Here is a 19,283-nt window from a genome sequence, read left to right on the forward strand (position 1 = left end):
CGCAAAGTCTCTGGTAAACCAAACGGCTGGATGGACGGGTCCAGCAGCCGGTTGCTGTAGTTTCTCCCGGACGTTTGGTGGTGGCTAGAGATGAGCGAACCGGCCTCGGGTTCGGCTCGCCGAACCGAGGTCTGGTTCGAGTTCGGGTCGACTAACCGGTTCGATGAACCGCTCGAACCCCATAGGAAACAATGGGAGGCAATTACAAACACATAAAAACAAATTATAAATGTACACATACAGTTAATAAACATTGCCATAACACTTACCTGTCCCTGTGATCCGTCCTGCACTCTGTCTCCTGCCGCTATTCCATCCGATGATCGCTGAATCTTCCCGGTAACCAGCACTGCCAGCAGTGATGCGGGACCTATCGTGACGTCAAAATAGCCATGTGACCAGTCACATGTCTATTATCTCATTGGCTACAGACTGGTCACATGACTATGACGCCGACATGCTAGGACCTGTCATTGCATCTCTCTGTTACGATCCCACCAGCAACCTGACCTGGCAGGGATCGCTGGAGCGTCGCTACACGGGTTGCTGGTGAGCTGTCAGGCAGATCTCACCAGCAACCAGTGACCAGCCCCCAGCCAGCAGCGACGCATGGAAGCGATGCTGCGCTTGGTAACTAAGGTAAATATCGGGTTACCAGCGCACACCTGAGAGCGGCGGACGCTTGTAACGAATGTAAACATCGGGTAACCAAGGAAAGGGCTTCCTGGTTACCCGATGTTTACCATAGTTACCAGCGTCCGCAGAAGCCGGCTCCTGACCGGTGACACAGCCAGTCAATAACAGAGATCACCGTTGCCATAGCAACGCACTTGGTAGCGGTGACGTCCTGCTACCAGCACACAGCGGCACCGGAATCACGTGATTGGAGCACCGTTGCTATGGCAACCCGTGCCACCGCTTAGAGTCGGGAGCCTGTGGTCACTCTCACAGAGTGATTTCTGCACGGAGCACAGCATCCTTTCTCCCATGCTGTCTGATGGAGCAGACAGAGCTGCATGTGTTGAAGGAGAAAGAAGACAGAAGACCATGGATCGTGGAGGGGTGACAGGGGGTAATTAAGATGGAGTCTCTCATGTATCTGTGTATTTATTTCTATTAAAGTATTTTTTCTCTGTGTGGTGTTTTTTTTAACCCTTTATTGGAGATTCTTAATGGCCGGGTCAAACGTGCCTGACATTAAGAATCTCTGGCTTAATACTAGCTAGTAAAACATAGCTAGTATTAACTCATGATTACCCAATAAGCCACCCGGCTCCAGGGCTGTTGGAAGAGTTGGATACAGCGCCAGATGAAGGCGCTTCTATGAGAGCGCCATTTTCTGGGGCAGCTGCGGACTGCAATTCGCAGCAGAGAGGCCCAGAAATTTCGGGCTAACCTGTGCTGCGGATCCAATCCCCAGCTGCCTAGTTGTACCCGGCTGGACACAAAAATGAAGCGAAGCCCATGTCGTGTTTTTTAATTATTTCATGAAATTCATGAAATAATTAAAAAAAGGGCTTCACTATATTTTTAGTTCCCAGCCGGGTACAAATAGGCAGTTGGGGGTTACGGGCAGCCCGTACCTGCCTGCTGTACCTGGCTAGCATACAAGAATATGGCGAAGCCCACGTCATTTTTTTTTTTAGTTTTTTGGCAAAAAAAATGCTTCCCTGGATTTTCCATTGCCAGTGAAGGTAACACCAAGCAGTAGGGGTTAGCAGCCAGTAGCTGCTCGGATTACCCTCAGCTAGCAATACAAAAAATGCAGCGGGAGCCCATATATATTTTTTTTAATTATTTATTTAAATAACTAAAAAAAAAAGGGCTTCCCTGTATTTTGATTGCCTGACATCACAGTGCTGTAAAAATCAATCATTAAATAAATGACGTAGCACTCCGCGATATTTTTGATTCTCAACGCAGATAAAGCAGACAGCTACGGGTTGCCACCCCCATCTGCCTGGCGTTACTTTGGCTGGCAATCAAAATACAGGGAAGCCCATTAATTTTTTTTATTTAAAAAAATAGTTTAAAAAAAAATGACGTGGGGTCTCCCCATTTTTGATAGCCAGCTAGGGTAAAGCAGAAGGCTGTAGGCTGAAAACCACAGCTGGCAGCTTTACCGTGGTTGGGGATCCAATGTGGAGGTCACCCCAGGCTCTTTTTTATAATTATTTTATAAATAATAATAATAATAATAATAACAAAAAAAAAGTAGGGTCTCCCCCAAATTGGATCACCAGCCAAGGTAAAGCGGACAGCTGTGGTCTGGTATTCTCAGGGTGGGAAGGTCCATAGTTATTAGCCCTTCACAGCCTAAAAATAGCAGACCGCAGGCGTCCCAGAATTGGCGCATCCACTAGATGCGCCAATCCTGGCGCTTCACCCCAGCTCATCCCGTGCCCTGGTGCAGTGGTAAACGAGGTAATAAATGGGGTTGATACTAGCTGTAAAGTGACCTGACATCAAGCCCAGCAGTTTGTGATGTCATGGCGTCTATCAGATACCCGACATCACAAACTGTCAGTACTAACAAAACAAATAGACGAAAAAAAATGTATTTGAAAAAACACTCCCCAAAACATTCCCTCTTTCACCAATTTATTGTAAGGAAAAAAAATAACGTGGTCCCACGATGACTCTGGACCATCTAGAATATGGGGGGACACGCTCAGGGAACGTATACCCATTTTCTAGGAGTGCAGACCCTCCATGTGAGGAGTGTGGGTGCAATAAATCTGCACCCACTCTCCCCAGGTTCACAGCAGCAGAGTCCATGTCGTAACTGTTGCTACCAAAGCTGCAATGCCCTGCTCATGAGGTAAGGGCATGCCTAATCAGGAGAACTATTCTACATTTCCAAATATTGGTATTTGCTGATATTATTGCTATTTCACCTACTATATATTGGGGATAGGATCTTGGAGATGGAATACCCCTTTAAGTCCAGTTATCCAGCTGAATGAATACTAAACAACAGAGCTCGCCATTTAGACATGTTTTTTTGTGGCGTATAACGGACTCTCATGTTTGGTAGTCGTTCAGCAGGGCAACTATAAAAGCAAATCCCTCCATTGGAAAATGTAGTATAGCTCTCCTGATCAACTATGTTCCTTACCTCCTGAGCAGGGCATTGCAGTAGCTTACAGGTGCATGGTTACCACCACTCACTGTGTCTGAACACAGGAACTTGAGCTGACAGCCGCTCTGTGCATGCGGCAGCATCTATTGTGAAGGAGGGGGCCGCGGGGGATCAACGCTGCACAGGTACCGTGGGACACCGGGGAACACTGGTGGGGTCATAGGGGGTGACCTGGCAGGGCCTGGGGAGAAGTTCTCTGTTGCATGTGTCATGGCACATGCGACAGAAATCAGAGGAGTAGGGTGAATGCGGCCGGCGCGCTGCTGTGCGCGTGGCCATCTTGGATTTTCCGGGAGGGGGTCAGGGGGGGGGGCACTTTGGCGACACCGGGGGACCGGGGAGGAGATTTATCTCCCATCTGACATGTTTGTTCATGCCAGATGAGAAATAAATAATTTTTTACCGGTGCTGTCATTTACTGTAACGTGATCACCGGTATACTGTGTATACCGGTGATCACGTGAGCGGGGAACGACAAACCGACCTGAATCATGATCTCCAGGGTCTCAACTACCCCCTGAAACCCCGGAGATTTTCTGACGCTGGGGGGCACTATTCACTTATTTCTGCCTGCTGTTTATAAACGGCAGATTAGAATAAGGCTACATTCACACAACCGATCCGTTTTTGCGGTTTGCAAAAAACGGTCCGTTTTTTCATGGGTGCATCCGTGTGGCATCCGTTTCCGTTCCGTATTGTTAGGTCCGGGTGGTGGATCCACTGGGCCGTGCACCCCACCGGAGGCCTGGGTGCACGTTAGCCGGAGCACTAGCATGGCAGGGACTGCGTCCCACAGGGGACGGGTAGAACAGTCACTGGGGCTTTAGAGTTCCTGGAGACAGTGCAGGAATCCGGCACAAGTGCCGGGTAGGAATGTCAGGCAATAGTATGATCACAGGACACGGCACAAGGGGGACCTGAGCACCTAGCTTTCAAGACAAGGCTTACAAGACACGCTGATCAGGCCCCGCCCACATGGCAAGGCCAGTCTTATATACCCAGCACAGCCTCATGTCATATCCTGCTGCAACAGTGCTGGGCCCATAGGACCAGGTGAGTGGGCGCGGCCTGACCCTATACAGATCAAAAGGATAAGGCACTTCTACTGAATTTCTAGTTACCAAGGTGCTCAGGTAGGTTTCCAGACCATATACAGTAGTAATATATACAAGGCACTCCTGAATTCAGTAAAATGATGATTTTTTATTATTTCATACTCAGTATAGTCAAGTCAAGACGTTGCGGCCCAAACATGGCCTTCATCAGTAACTAGCACCTGAGATGAAGGCGGTATTTGGAATGCTAGCAGATAGGTGACTGGGATCTGCAGCCTGTTATTTCTGCCATGGGCAGTTGTAGTAATGCTATTAAGAGTCTCTGTGGTTTGCAGCCTGTCATTAGCAGTATCCACTGCTGTGTGGAGGGCACCCAACGCTGTTATTTTAAATTAAATAAATAATTAAAAAAAAAACAAAACACGTAGGGGTCCCCCCAAAATTGGACCACCAGCCAAGGTAAAGCAGACAGCTGGGGTCTGATATTCTCAGACTAGGAAGGTCCACTGCTATTGGACATTCCCCAGCCTAAAAATAGCAGGCCGCAGCCGCCCCAGAAGTGGCGCATCCATTAGATGTGCCAATCCTGGTGCTTCGCCCCAGCTCATCCCGTGCCCTGGTGCGGTGGCAAATGGGGTAATATATGGGGTTAATACCAGATGTGTAATGTCACCTGGCATCAAGCCCTGGGGTTGGTGAGGTCAGGCGTCTATCAGATACCCGACATCACCAACCCAGTCAGTAATTAAAAAAAATAGACGACAAACACATTTTTATTTGAAAAAACACTGTCCAAAACATTCCCTCTTTAACCAATTTATTAGAAAGAAAAACAAATCCAGGTCTGCTGTAATCCAAGGGGTTCCCATGACGATCCATACCATAGTCACTGTCCCAGCCAATGAAGAACAGAATGTTCCCCATTGGCTGGGAGAGCAATGCAGTGACCTGAGCTAACATCAGAAGGTCAGCCCAGGTCACTGCAGGGCATGACTAGTGCTGCTGTCAGGAGCGAGGTACATTACCTGCGGTGACGATCTGCACTGCTGATACTGCACACTGAATTCAATCAGCTTCACAGACAAGTATTGCGAGCAGCCCGTGACGTCACCGCTAGTGACAGTCTCGGGCCGCAGTGACAGATGTGAAGCGGCAGCCATGGAAGACCGTGTCAGCGCTGAGGTCGGGAGGGCAGGACTTCATCATCGCAGGTAAGCCGAGCGGGGCCATGTGTGTGGTGCGAGGTGGGCGGAGCCTAGCGAGGTAATGTGTGCGGGTGTGAGGTAGGCGGTAGCCTGGCGAGGTAATGTGTGCGGGTGCGAGGTGGGCGGAGCCTAGCGAGGCTATGTGTGCGGTGCGAGGTGGGCGGAGCGTACCAGGGTAATGTGTGCGGGTGCGAGGTGGGCGGAGCCTAGCAGGGTAATGTGTGCGGTGCAAGGTGGGCGGAGCTTAGAAGGGCCATGTGTGTGGTGTGAGGTGGGCGGAGCCTAGCGAGGTAATGTGTGTGAGGTGGGCGGAGCCTAGCAAGGTAATGTGTGCTGGTGCGAGGTGGGCGGAGCCTAGCGAGGTAATGTGTGCGGGTGCGAGGTGGGCAGAGCCTAGCAAGGTAATGTGTGCGGGTACGAGGTGGGCGGAGCCTAGCAAGGTAATGTGTGTGAATGCGAGGTGGGCGGAGCCTAGCGTGGTATTGTGTGCGGGTGCGAGGTGGGCGGAGCCTGGCGGGGCTATGTGTGCGGTGCGAGGTGGGCGGAGCATAGCGGAGCTATGTGTGCGGTGCGAGGTGGGCGGAGTCTAGCGGGGTAATGTGTGTGGGTGCAAGGTGGGCAGAGCCAAGCGAGGCCATGTGTGCGGTGCGAGGTGGGCGGAGCCTAGCGTGGTAATGTGTGCGGGTGCGAGGTGGGCGGAGCTTAGCGGGGCCATGTGTGCGGTGCAAGGTGGGCGGAGCCTAGCGAGGTAATGTGTGCGGGTGCGAGGTGGGCGGAGCCTAGCGGTGCTATGTGTGCGGTGCGAGGTGGGTGGAGCCTAACGGTGTAATGTGTGCAGGTGCGAGGTGGGCGGAGCCTAGCGGTGTAATGTGTGTGGGTGTGAGGTGGGCGGAGCCTAGCAGGGTAAAGTGTGCGGGTGCGGGTTGGGCGGAGCCTAGCGGGGCTATGTGTGCGGGTGCGAGGTGGGCAGAGCCTAGCGGGGCTATGTGTGCGGTGCGAGGTGGGCGGAGCCTAGCGGGGTAATGTGTGTGGGTGTGGGGTGGGCGGAGCCAAGCGGGGCCATGTGTGCGGTGCAAGGTGGGCGGAGCCTAGCGAGGTAATTTTGCGGGTGCAAGGTGGGCGGAGCCTAGCGGTGCTATGTGTGCGGTGCGAGGTGGGCGGAGCCTAGCGGGGTAATGTGTGTGGGTGTGAGGTGGGCGGAGCCTAGCGGGGCTATGTGTGCGGTGCGAGGTGGGCGGAGCCAAGCGGTGCTATGTGTGCGGTGCGAGGTGGGTGGAGCCTAGTGAGGTGATGTGTGTGAATGCGAGGTGGGCGGAGGCTAGCAGTGTAATGTGTGCGAGTGCAAGGTGGGCGGAGCCTAGCGTGGTAATGTGTGCAGGTGCGAGGTGGGTGGAGCCTAGCGGGGCTATGTGTGCGGTGCGAGGTGGGCGGAGCCTAGCGAGGCGTGCAACTGCGAGGTGGGCGGAGCCTAGCTGTGTACTGTGTGCGGGTGTGAGGTGGGCGGAGCCTAGCGTGGTAATGTGTGCGGTGCGAGATGGGCGGAGCCTAGCGGGGTAATGTGTGTGGGTGCGAGGTGGGCGGAGCCAAGTGGGGCCATGTGTGCGGTGCGAGGTGGGCGGAGCCTAGCGAGGTAATGTGTGCGGGTGCGAGGTGGGCCGAGCCTAGTGGTGTAATGTGTGCGATTGCGAGGTGGGCGGAGCCTAGTGTGGTAATGTGTGCAGGTGCGAGGTGGGCGGAGCCTAGCGGGGCTATGTGTGCGGTGCGAGGTGGGCGGAGCTGAGAGGGGCCATATGTGCGAATGCGATTGAGGCGGAGCCGAGCAGGGTCATGTGTGCGGTGCGAGGTGGGCGGAGCCTAGCGAGGTAATGTGTGCGGGTGCGAGGTGGGCGGAGCCTAGCGGGGCAATGTGTGCGGGTGCGAGGTGGTCGGAGCCTAGCGAGGTAATGTGTGCGGGTGCGAGGTGGGCGGAGCCTAGCAAGGTAGTGTGTGCGGGTGCGAGGTGGGCGGAGCCTAGCGGGGTAATGTGTGTGGGTGCAAGGTGGGCGGAGCCAAGCGTGGTAATGTGTGCGTTGTGAGGTGGGCGGAGCCTAGCGGGGCTATGTGTGCGGTGCGAGGTGGGCAGAGCCTAGCGGGGTAATGTGTGTGGGTGCAAGGTGGGCGGAGCCAAGCAGGGCCATGTGTGCGGTGCAAGGTGGGCGGAGCCTAGCGAGGTAACGTGTGTGTGGGTGCGAGGTGGGTGGAGCCTAGCGGAGCTATGTGTGCGGTGCGAGGTGGGCGGAGCCTAGCATGGTAATGTGTGCTGGTGTGAGGTGGGCGGAGCCTAGCGGGGCTATGAGTGCAATGCAAGGTGGGCGGAGCCTAGCGGGGCCATGTGTGCGGTGCAAGGTGGGCGGAGCCTAGCGAGGCAATGTGTGCGGGTGCGGGGTGGGCGGAGCCTAGCGGTGCTATGTGTGCGGTGCGAGGTGGGCAGAGCCTAGCGAGGTAATGTGTGTGAATGCGAGGTGGGCGGAGCCTAGCGGTGTAATGTGTGCGGATGTGAGGTGGCCGGAGCCTAGCGGTGTAATTTGTGCGGATGCGAGGTGGGCAGAGCCTAGCGGTGTAATGTGTGTGGGTGTGAGGTGGGCGGAGCCTAGCGGCGTAATGTGTGCGTGTGGGAGGTGGGCGGAGCCTAGCGGGGTAATGTGTGTGGGTGTGAGGTGGGCAGAGCCAAGCGGGGCCATGTGTGCGGTGCAAGGTGGGCGGAGCCTAGCAAGGTAATGTTGCGGGTGCGAGGTGGGCGAAGCCTAGCGAGGCTATGTGTGCGGTGCGAGGTGGGCGGAGCCTAGCGAGGTAATGTGTGTGATTGCGAGGTGGGCAGAGCCTAGCGGTGTAATGTGTGCGACGTGGGCGGAGCCTAGCGTGGTAATGTGTTCAGGTGCGAGGTGGGCGGAGATTAGCGGGGCTATGTGTCCGGTGTGAGGTGGGCGGAGCCTAGCGTGGTAATGTGTGCGTTGTGAGGTGGGCGGAGCCTAGCGGGGCTATGTGTGCGGTGCGAGGTGGGCAGAGCCTAGCGGGGTAATGTGTGTGGGTGCAAGGTGGGCGGAGCCAAGCAGGGCCATGTGTGCGGTGCAAGGTGGGCGGAGCCTAGCGAGGTAACGTGTGTGTGGGTGCGAGGTGGGTGGAGCCTAGCGGAGCTATGTGTGCGGTGCGAAGTGGGCGGAGCCTAGCATGGTAATGTGTGCTGGTGTGAGGTGGGCGGAGCCTAGTGGGGCTATGTGTGCAATGCAAGGTGGGCGGAGCCTAGCGGGGCTATGTGTCCGGTGCGAGGTGGGCAGAGCCTAGCGAGGTAATGTGTGCGTTGTGAGGTGGGCGGAGCCTAGCGGGGCTATGTGTGCGGTGCGAGGTGGGCAGAGCCTAGCGGGGTAATGTGTGTGGGTGCAAGGTGGGCGGAGCCAAGCAGGGCCATGTGTGCGGTGCAAGGTGGGCGGAGCCTAGCGAGGTAACGTGTGGGTGGGTGCGAGGTGGGTGGAGCCTAGCGGAGCTATGTGTGCGGTGCGAGGTGGGCGGAGCCTAGCATGGTAATGTGTGCTTTTGTGAGGTGGGCGGAGCCTAGTAGGGCTATGTGTGCAATGCAAGGTGGGCGGAGCCTAGCGGGGCCATGTGTGCGGTGCAAGGTGGGCGGAGCCTAGCGAGGCAATGTGTGCGGGTGCGAGGTGGGCGGAGCCTAGCGGTGCTATGTGTGCGGTGCGAGGTGGGCAGAGCCTAGCGAGGTAATGTGTGTGAATGCGAGGTGGGCGGAGCCTAGCGGTGCTATGTGTGCGGTGCAAGGTGGGCAGAGCCTAGCGAGGTAATGTGTGTGAATGCGAGGTGGGCGGAGCCTAGCGGTGCTATGTGTGCGGTGCGAGGTGGGCAGAGCCTAGCGTGGTAATGTGTGTGAATGCGAGGTGGGCGGAGCCTAGCGGTGCTATGTGTGCGTTGCGAGATGGGCAGAGCCTAGCGAGGTAATGTGTGTGAATGCGAGGTGGGCGGAGCCTAGCGGTGTAATGTGTGCGGATGCAAGGTGGGCGGAGCCTAGCAGTGTAATTTGTGCGGATGCGAGGTGGGCAGAGCCTAGCGGTGTAATGTGTGTGGGTGTGAGGTGGGCGGAGCCTAGCGGCGTAATGTGTGCGGGTGTGAGGTGGGCGGAGCCTAGCGGGGTAATGTGTGTGGGTGTGAGGTGGGCAGAGTCAAGCGGGGCCATGTGTGCGGTGCAAGGTGAGCGGAGCCTAGCGAGGTAATGTTGCGGGTGCGAGGTGGGCGGAGCCTAGCGAGGCTATGTGTGCGGTGTGAGGTGGGCGGAGCCTAGCGAGGTAATGTGTGCGGGTGCGAGGTGGGCGGAGCCTAGTTGTGCTATGTGTGCGGTGCGAGGTGGGCGGAGCCTAGCGAGGTAATGTGTGCGGGTGTGAGGTGGGCGGAGCCTAGCGATGTAATGTGTGCGGGTGCGAGGTGGGCGGAGCCTAGTGGTGTAATGTGTGCGGGTGCGAGGTGGGCGGACCCTAGCACGGTAATGTGTGCGGGTGCAAGGTGGGTGGAGCCTAGCGGCGTAATGTGTGCGGGTGCGAGGTGGGCGGCGGAGTGCGAAGTTGGTGGAGCTTAGCGGGGCCATGTGCGCTGAGGACGCCAGTGCCAGGGACTGCATGGCTGGGAACAGGTGTAAGTGTGTGTGTGTGTACATGCTGAGTGCAGGAGGGGGCGGAGTGAGCTCAGCGGGGAAGTGTCGGCTCCCTGCACGCGTAACCAGGGTAAATATCGTGTTACTAACCAAAGCGCTTTGCTTGGATACCCGATGTTTATCTTGGTTACCAGCGTACCGCAGGCTGCCAGCGATGGCTCCTTGCACACTGTAGCTGTAAAAAGCCCTGCTTTTGCTGCTAGAACCATTCTCGAACGTAACTCGAACTATCGAGCTTTTAGCAAAAAGCTCAAGTTCTAGTTCGAACTAGAATACCAACCAAAACCACTCGAACCGCGAACTGGAGAACCTCGAACCGCGCTCATCTCTAGTGGTGGCTGCCTTTCCCTGCACCTTTTGTGGATGTTCGGTCCCGATGGCTTCCCACCGGTAACCCGCTCCCCAGCGTGTATTTGTGCTGAAGGAGCCCTTTTGCCCGCAGGCTCTGGCCCTTGGAACTCTAGCTGTGGCGGTAGCTGTATTTCCATTTTCTGTTTGGACGGTTGCCTTCAATCGGGTCTTGGCTGTTAGGAAACCCCTGGGGTTCCGGTCACTGACGGATTTGACCTCTAATGGCGGCTCCAAGCCTGGTCGGGGTCCGCAGGCCTTGCCGGTTTCTGCTGGCTTCACTTCGCTCCCCGGTTTGGTACCGGTGGGCCACCGCCCGACCCCGGTCCTATGGTTCCGCGTCGATCTGCCTCTCCTGCAGACGGCCACCACCGTCTGCTAACCTTGCTCTTGGTGCCCGGGCCACAAACCCGGACACAGTCAGTTTGCTCCTCACTCTTCCACTTCCCTAACTGCACTGCTCTCTGAACTGAACTGACTTCCTTCTCCCGCCTCCAGGACTGTGAACTCATCAGTGGGTGGGGCCAACCGCCTGGCTCCACCCCACCTAGTGTGGATATCAGCCCCTGGAGGGAGGCAACAAGGATTTTGTGTCTGACTGATGTGCCTGTCTCAGGGTGGGGTGTCGTGTTGTAGTACCTGTGACGACCTGACTAGTCCAGGGAGCCAAATGTGCTACCCCGGGAACGTTGAACAATCTGACGTTTAATTCTAGAGAAATGAACGATGTGCATGCGATGAACGTTTTAACTTTCAATCGCAATTGCACGTACCTGTCACACACTGCAATGTACCTTACGATGCCGGATGTGTGTCACTTACGACTTGACGCCGCCGACACATTGTAAGATACATTGCAGCATGTAAAGCGGGCTTAAGAACGCCATCTTAACTATGGAACATGAGGTTGGCAGCATCATGTTGTGGGGTTGTTTTGCTGCAGGAGGGAGTGGTGCACTTTACAAAATAGATGGCATCTTCAGGAAAGAAGATTATCTGGCAATACTGAAGCAACATCTGAAGACATCAGTCAGCTTAAAGCTTGTCCAAATTGACAATGGCCATACTGCCAAACTGGTTACAAAGTGTCACGGTCATCTCCCTGCTATTTTGAGACTAGTGACAGCCTTAGGACTGGAGCCTCCCATCTCCATCTAGACTCTTAATTTAAACGAGGCTTCCTTTCCTTTGGTGTTTTTAAAAGTTAATTTCAGTTTTGTTGCCAGCAGCTCTGAGCTGGAAAGATCAGCTCTTGTTTTATATGGCCCATGCTTATTTACAGTAGGTTAAATACTGGATATTTCTCAGCAGACCCTGTTGCTGTTAGAATCCTTTTCTACATTGGCCAGCCTGGTGGAAGGAACTGCTGAGATATTCTCCTGTGGACACGGGATGGATGGACATCCACCTGCTACTATAGAGTCCTTCTGCTATGGTGAAGTTTTGTGCTTTGTATCCTATTGTTTATTCCCCCATATGTCTTTCCTTTCTCTCCGTGTTTATTAGTTAAGTGGCAAGTCTAGTGTACTCGTCGACCTACGCACTAGACAGGGTGAGATTATGGACAGCTGTAGGACTCAGGTATCCTCCTCACCGACAGGTTGAAATAACCTGTATATGGATGTTAGGGACCTCAGGAGTCAGCTTGAGGTGAGCGCAGGAAGTGCCCCCTCACCCCTCTCCCTAGCAGCAGGGACCTCTGTTGTATTGTGACCCCAGTGTTTCCCCCTTTTTGGGGTGTTTTTGGCAGTGCATCAGACGCCTTTTGGTATGATCGCGTATGTGCCGCCCCCTTGCCAGCAGCCGGGCTGCTCGGATCTGGATCAGTGGTGGCTCGAGGGGTCTCCGGACCCGGGGGTCGCACGGCCACTCAGAAAAAGGGAGATATTTACAGGGGGATTGAAAGTTTGTGATGCCACCCACGGTGTGTGGTAATGTGGGAGACCACCGCTGCTGTTGGGGGAGCCCAGTGGCGATGGTGTAACAGCAGGATGTTTAATCCCTCCGTGGGTAGGGGGTTTGTGCCCCTGGGCCCGTTGGGTGATGGCGTTTGGGGTGCCGTTGAGTAGTGGAAAAGGGACTTTTCAGCGTACTCGCTCAGTCCAGGAATAATGACACCGACAGCTTGTAAACCAGAATTCTGAGCACCACTGCCGCCTGGAGGGAGCACGCTGGGATCCGTGCCCTTGGTGTTGCTGTTAGCCTGTGGCCTTTTCCGTGGCACCTTCTCACTAGTTGGACCCTCAAGCTTGACACTTTTCGGGTCCTGCTCACCCGTATGGCTAACGGAGTGAGCTTGCTCTCAGGGTTCACGCGTAGGATTTCTTTGGACTGTATGTGGGAAAGCCCTATCCCATCGGTGCGCTAGTACCCCGATTTTGGAGCGGGTTGGGGATGAATCATGAGGTCTTCACCCCCGTCGGGTAAATTACCGGTACGCGTGAAGCTACTTCCCGGCCTGGGGTCCACGTACCCCGTCGTGCCCTGGCCCCTGCCCGGTGATGGATCAAGGCCGCCGGCTGCCCTCCTCGGCAGTCCGTGCCCCTTGACGCGATCCCCTGCCACCGGGGTTCCAGCTCCTACCAGGCCCAGACTAACGTCTGCCACCTAGTAACTCCAGAAGCCCTGCTCTCTCCCAGAGAGTCACTTTCCACCTCCTACTCCTTTCATTCCTGTTTCACTTCTCTGTCACTTTCTCACTTCTCCCTACCAACCCCCCATATGGGCGGCCCTTTTCCCTTCAGGCGCCCCAATGGTGTGTCTGGTGGGTTCGGTGTAAAGTGTTTCTGGGATTCTGACTGGCTAAGCTGTTAGCAACACCAAAGGACCAAGATCCGTAAACAAGGAGGAGTGGATACTGTGCTGAAGGGCAGATTGCACAATACCTTGTGACGACCTGATAGGCCAGGGCATCACACGTGTGTCACACATTACATATGGACATATTCTACTCCATACATGACACAAAGTGACTTAAGGATAACAAAGTCAAAGTGGCCATTGCAAATCCCTGATCTTAATCCTATTGAAAATATGTGGGTAAAGCTGAAAAGGCAGAAAAATAACAATGCCTTAAAACATACTCTCTCTCTCTCTTGCTCTCTAATTATTCTGGCATTTGGCAAATATAAATAATTTTGGTTTCTAATTGACCTAAAATGGGAAAGGTTTATTCTGTTTTCATGTCAGATAGTGAGAAAAACATGCACATGTGTCTTTTTAGGTAGTGTATGCAAACTTCTGGTTTTAACTGTGTATATACCCTAATTATTATTTTATAAGATTCATTGGATTATAAGACACACCGCAAGTTTAGAGAAAAAAAGGTGAAAAAGGAGGGGTCTTCAGTGGTGGTGGAGCAGGGTCACAGGGGGCAGGGATGGTAGTGGAGCAGGGTGATGCTGCAGGTGGTGAGGCGCGTGTCCCAGATGCTCACTGTGGATGCTGTGAGGCAGGGAGCATCCAGAAACTGTCGGCGGTGCGGGCTTCAAAAGAAATAATGCCCAGAGTTGGCTTAATGACAAACCGAGATCTTATCTGCATACGTGCCACCTCCAGGTATCATTTTCCTTAAGTCCACTGTTTAGGGATCAATGGGCCTAAGGCAGTGCGTGTGCAGATGAAATCTTGAGCCAAGTGCTCCATTCGCGCATGCGCTGACTCTAGGCGCATTATTTGAAGCCCGCACTGCGGACGTTTTCACGATGGCCCCTGCCTCACTGGCCATAGTGAGCATCAGCACAGCACTCGCAGCCCACAGCATTGCCCCTACCTCCTGTGATCATTCTCCACTGCCTCCCGGTAAGCTACATTCAGATTATAAGATGCACCCCTCACTTTCCTTTCAAATTTTTGGGAAGAAAAGTAAGTCTTATAATCTGCTGAAAAATGCGATATATATATATATATATATATATATATATATATATACACAGTACAGACCAAAAGTTTGGACACACCTCCTCATTCAAAGAGTTTTCTTTATTTTCATGACTCTAAAAATTGTAAATTCACATTGAAGGCATCAAAACTATTAATTACAACATGTGGAATAAAATACTTAAAAATGTGTGAGACAACTTAAAATATGTCTTATATTCTAGGTTCTTCAAAGTAGCCACCTTTTACTTTCATTACTACTTTGAACACTCTTGGCATTCTCTTGATGAGCTTCAAGAGGTAGTCACCGGAAATTGTTTTCCAACAGTCATGAAGGAGTTCCCAGAGATGCTTAGCACTTGTTGGCCCTTTTGCCTTCACTCTGCGGTCCAGCTCACTCCAAACCATCTCGATTGGGTTCAGGTCTGGTGACTGTGGAGACCAGGTCATCTGGCGTAGCACCCTATCACTCTCCTTCTTAGTCAAATAGCCCTTACACAGCCTGGAGGTGTGTTTGGGATCATTGTCCTGTTGAAAAATAAATGATGGTCCAACTAAACGCAAACCGGATGGAATAGCATGACGCTGCAAGATGCTGTGATAGCCATGCTGGTTCCGTATGCCTTCAATTTTGAATAAATCCCCAACAATGTCACCAGCAAAGCACCCCCACTCCATCACACCTCCTCCTCCATGCGTCACGGTGGGAACCAGGCATGTAGAGTCCATCCGTTCACCTTTTCTACAAAGACACGGTGATTGGATTCAAAGATCTCAAATTTGGACTCATCAGACCAAAGCATAGTTTTCCACTGGTCTAATGTCCATTCCTTGTGTTCTTTAGCCCAAACAAGTCTCTTCTGCTTGTTGCCTGTCCTTAGCAGTGTTGTAGAGATGGAAGGGGTGTCCAAACTTTTTGTCTGTACTGTATATATTTATATATATATATATATATATATATATATATATATAATGTGGGTGTCTTATTCTTCCAATATTTGTGTTTTTAATAGTTATCAATGATTGTGATTTAGGCATTTTTCTGTGAGCAGTTTAGTGTGCTACACACCTTAGAGGGATCCTGTCACCAGGCTTTTCCCTTATGAGCTATGGCCACCACCAGTGAGTCCTTATATATATATAATATTCTAGAATGCTATCTATAAGTGCCTAGGCCACTCTGTAGAACATAAAAAAAGAGCTTTATTATATTTACATAGAGGATGGTCTGGTTCGGTGGGTGTAGCTGGTCTCGGTCCGGCGCCTCCTTCATCTTGTGCGATTGCTGTCTTCCGTCCCATCCCAGCCCTGTATGGATGACGTAGGCCTTCATTGCCCACCTGTGCATGCACACTTTGATCTGCCCGGCTGAAGGCAGATCAAAGTATTGTAGTGTGCATGGGGGGGCAGTCTTTGACCTTTCCTTGTGCCTGCACATTACAGTACTTTGCTTTGCACTTAGCAGGGCAGATCAAAATGCGAATCCACAAGAGTGCAATGGAGGCCTCTGTGTGGATGATATAGGACGCGTCATCCACACAGTGCTGGTACGTAGAACTGTGATCACACAAGATGGAGGAGGCGTTGGACTGAGAGCACCGACTCCCATCAGAGGACTGCCCCTATGTGAGGGATATTTATATCAGTTATGCAACCAATCAAATAAATGTATCTGACATGCCAGGTAAAATATATCTTTGTACCGTGTTAGCCAGTAGAGAAAATTCCAAGAATGCAAAATCATCATCCATGGCTGCTTGCAAGAGTAAATCTTATGTATTCTGCAGACACTACGGCTGTCAGTAGAGTCAGCAATGTGAAAGCTGGAAAGATTATTGTGGAGCAGATTATAAACCTACCTAAACACAACTGTTTTTCGAGAGAACAAATGTTTACAAGATCACTAAGAAAAAAAACACTGTTCTGTGAATGTTTTTTATGGGCAACAAAAAAATTTACATTTTGACAACATTTAAAAAAATCCTCTGTACTAATAAATATCAACGAAACGTCTCCATGATTCCTAATGTTCCTCTTTATAACAGGACTAATCGTTTGACTCATCATATCATCTACATATTTTAGTTACTTATTATATCTTGAATCTTGATTTTTAATTTTGTTTTCTAGTGTTATAAAATATGCTATTAACTGTCTATCAATATTGTTCTATAAAGACAGTTTACACTCTTTACTTCGTTTTCTAAGTAGTCATTTATATTTGCTATAGCATTTTTATTTTTTTTTCCTAGTAACATGCAAGGCACCTCGACTTCTAAATGGAAAATACACCCAATCTAAAAGTGAATTTGTGAATGGAGAATATTTGCAGTATAATTGTAATAAGGGTTATATGACACAAACACGCAATCTTTTTGCCACAGCCCAGTGTCTCGATGGAGAGTGGTCTGAAATCCCAAAGTGTATAGGTAAGTGTTGTGTATGATTCAAAAAATAAAAAACAATGTTTAATCACAGAAATATAAAATATACAAAATATATTAGCTTATATAAACTAGGTTGAATTGCTGTATGCTTGTTTATGACTTATATATTGTCTAGAATTCAAAAGTGTCAAAAACAGAACTGTGTTTTAATATAATTATGCATAATTTACTTTTCATTACATATTTTTTAAAGGTTTGTTATTAACTTAAAAATCTGGCTTCTAAATTCTTACTTTACATTTTGCTATTAAATTTGAATCTTTTGCTCTCCTTACATGTTTGTTCTAGAGAATGCTTGTTGTCTGCATAATTAAATAATTCTGGGTCATTTTTTGTTAGAATTCTACCGTATCTTTCGCTTTATAAGACGCACCGGAATATAAGACGCACCCCAAACTTAGACATAAAATAGACATAAAAAAAGGTAAAAAAAAGAAAAATGGGGTCCGTCTTATACTCCGGTGTTCTCTTACCGGAGGGTGGCAGCAGTGGTGGTGAAGCGGGGTCACAGGAGGCACAGGTTGTGCTGGCAGGCGCGGCGGGTCAGTGGCAGCGGGGTCCGTGGTTGCAGGTGCGGTGGCATCCGTGGTGGCAGGAGCCGTGGGGTCCGTGGTGGTGGCAGCAGCCGTGGCGGGTGAGCCGTGCAGCAGGCCGGTGCAGTGAGTGTCCGCGGTCCCGGTTCATGGTGGCAGCGGCGGCGACTGCTCAGTGGTGGCAGCAGCGGCGGCGACTGCTCAGTGGTGGCAGCGGCGGGGACTGCTCAGTGGTGGCAGCGGCGGGGACTGCTCAGTGGTGGCAGCGGCAGGGACTGCTCAGTGGTGGAGCAGACGGATGCGGTGTTTTCCCAGTGTGTCCGCGGTCCCGATTCAAGTAATGGCGCCCGGAGCGACGCATGCGCAGATGGAGCTCTCATCCAAGGGCTCCATCTGCGCACGTGCTGACTCCCGGAGCAGCGCGTGCGCAGATGGAGCTCTCATCCAAGAGCTCCACCGGCGCCATCATTTGAAAGTGGGACCGCGGACAACTGGTAACATGCTGCACAGCCGCCCGCCCCGCACGCACAGAGTGGCAGCCAGCAGGCTGCCCGCTCACCTTGCGTACAAGCCGCCGGGTACCTGTGCTTGCGTGCGGTGGCAGCCGGGTTCCCATGGCTGTGTGCGGGCGGCAGCCGGGTGCTGTGTGCGGGCGGCACCTGGGTGCCTGTGTGAGGGCGGCAGCCGGCTGCCGCCCGCACGGGCACCCGACTGCCGCTCGCACACAGCACCCGGCTGCCGCACGCACACAGCCATGGGTACCCGGCTGCCACCGCACGCAAGCACAGGTACCCGGCCGCTTGCATGCAGCCACAGGCACCCGGCCGCCCGATCGCCTCAGACAGGACCCCCCCAGGTACCGCTTTATAAGACGCATCCCCCATTTTACTCCCAAATTTTTGGGAGGAAAAGTGCGTCTTATAAAGTGAAAAATACGGTATATTGTGATTAGGGATGAGCGAACCTGAACTGTAAAGATTGGGGTTTATACTGATCACTGGGTGTCCAGGGCTCGGACTCAAACACAGACGTTAAAAAAAAAAAAGCACTGTTCATATGTTAATACAGTTTGTTGAAAGGCTGCAGCACAGTCAATCAACAATCTTTATTGCATGCAGAAGCTGACTGTACGCTGCTGTGAACAACAAAGATTTTAAAAAATTTAAAAAATCACGTGGGCTCCTGCCTATTTTTGATAACCGGTGCAGGTAAACCAGCTTTATCATGGCTGATTATCAAAAATAGAGGTGATCCCCTGCCATTTTTTAAAATTATTTATTAAATAATTAAAAAAAAAAAGTGGGCTCCATCCTGTTTTTGATAGCCATCTAAGGTAAAGCAGACAGCTGGGGGCTGATGTTATCAAGGTTGGAATGACCACAGTTATTTATCCCATTTCAGCCTAAACATTTCCAGAATTGGTGCATCCATTGGATGAGATACTTCTGGCTCTTTACCAGTTCTTCCCAATTGCCCTAGTGCAGTGGCAATCAGGGTAATACTTGTGGGGTTCATGTCAGCTGTGCATTGACAGCTAACATCAAGCCAAGGTGTTAGTAATGGCAGAGGCATATCGGGGGTGGCTGGCGGGGCATTTGCCCCAGGCACAACTGTCAGGGGGGCGCTGTCACGCTGCCTGCTGCGTTTGCTGTCCCATAGTGGGAGCCACCATTCTCTGAGCGCAGCTGTTAAGCTGACAGCCGCACTCATGGAAACTGCAGCGCGCGGCTCCCACTTCTCAATTGTCCTTGTAGATTCAGATACGAGGACTATTGAAGCAGTGAGTGCAGCACTGACGTCTGGGTCAGGATGACGTCAGTGTGATCATGTCAGCTGATCACACTGCTGACCCGGAAGTCAGGGCCGCAGCACAGAGGTGGCAGAGAACACTGGGGAGGAGCAGTATCTATAGATACAATATGAGGAAGAGAGGGTGGGGAGAGGGAACTATCTGTGGACACAGTATGGGGGCAGAAGGTGGGGA

At 52.2% G+C, this 19,283-nt stretch overlaps 1 protein-coding gene across 1 annotated transcript in view; it reads left to right on the top strand.

The window, feature by feature from the left end:
• CFH (complement factor H) overlaps positions 1-19,283 on the top strand; it is a 1,163,637-nt gene that overhangs the window by 409,929 nt on the left and 734,425 nt on the right. The window contains exon 10 of the mRNA XM_075322035.1: positions 16,572-16,748. Within this exon, the coding sequence (XP_075178150.1) occupies positions 16,572-16,748 (177 nt within the window). The remainder of the gene's footprint in view (positions 1-16,571; positions 16,749-19,283) is intronic.

Source organism: Anomaloglossus baeobatrachus, chromosome 8 (assembly GCF_048569485.1).
Source record: "Anomaloglossus baeobatrachus isolate aAnoBae1 chromosome 8, aAnoBae1.hap1, whole genome shotgun sequence".
Taxonomy (NCBI): Eukaryota; Metazoa; Chordata; class Amphibia; order Anura; family Aromobatidae; genus Anomaloglossus; species Anomaloglossus baeobatrachus.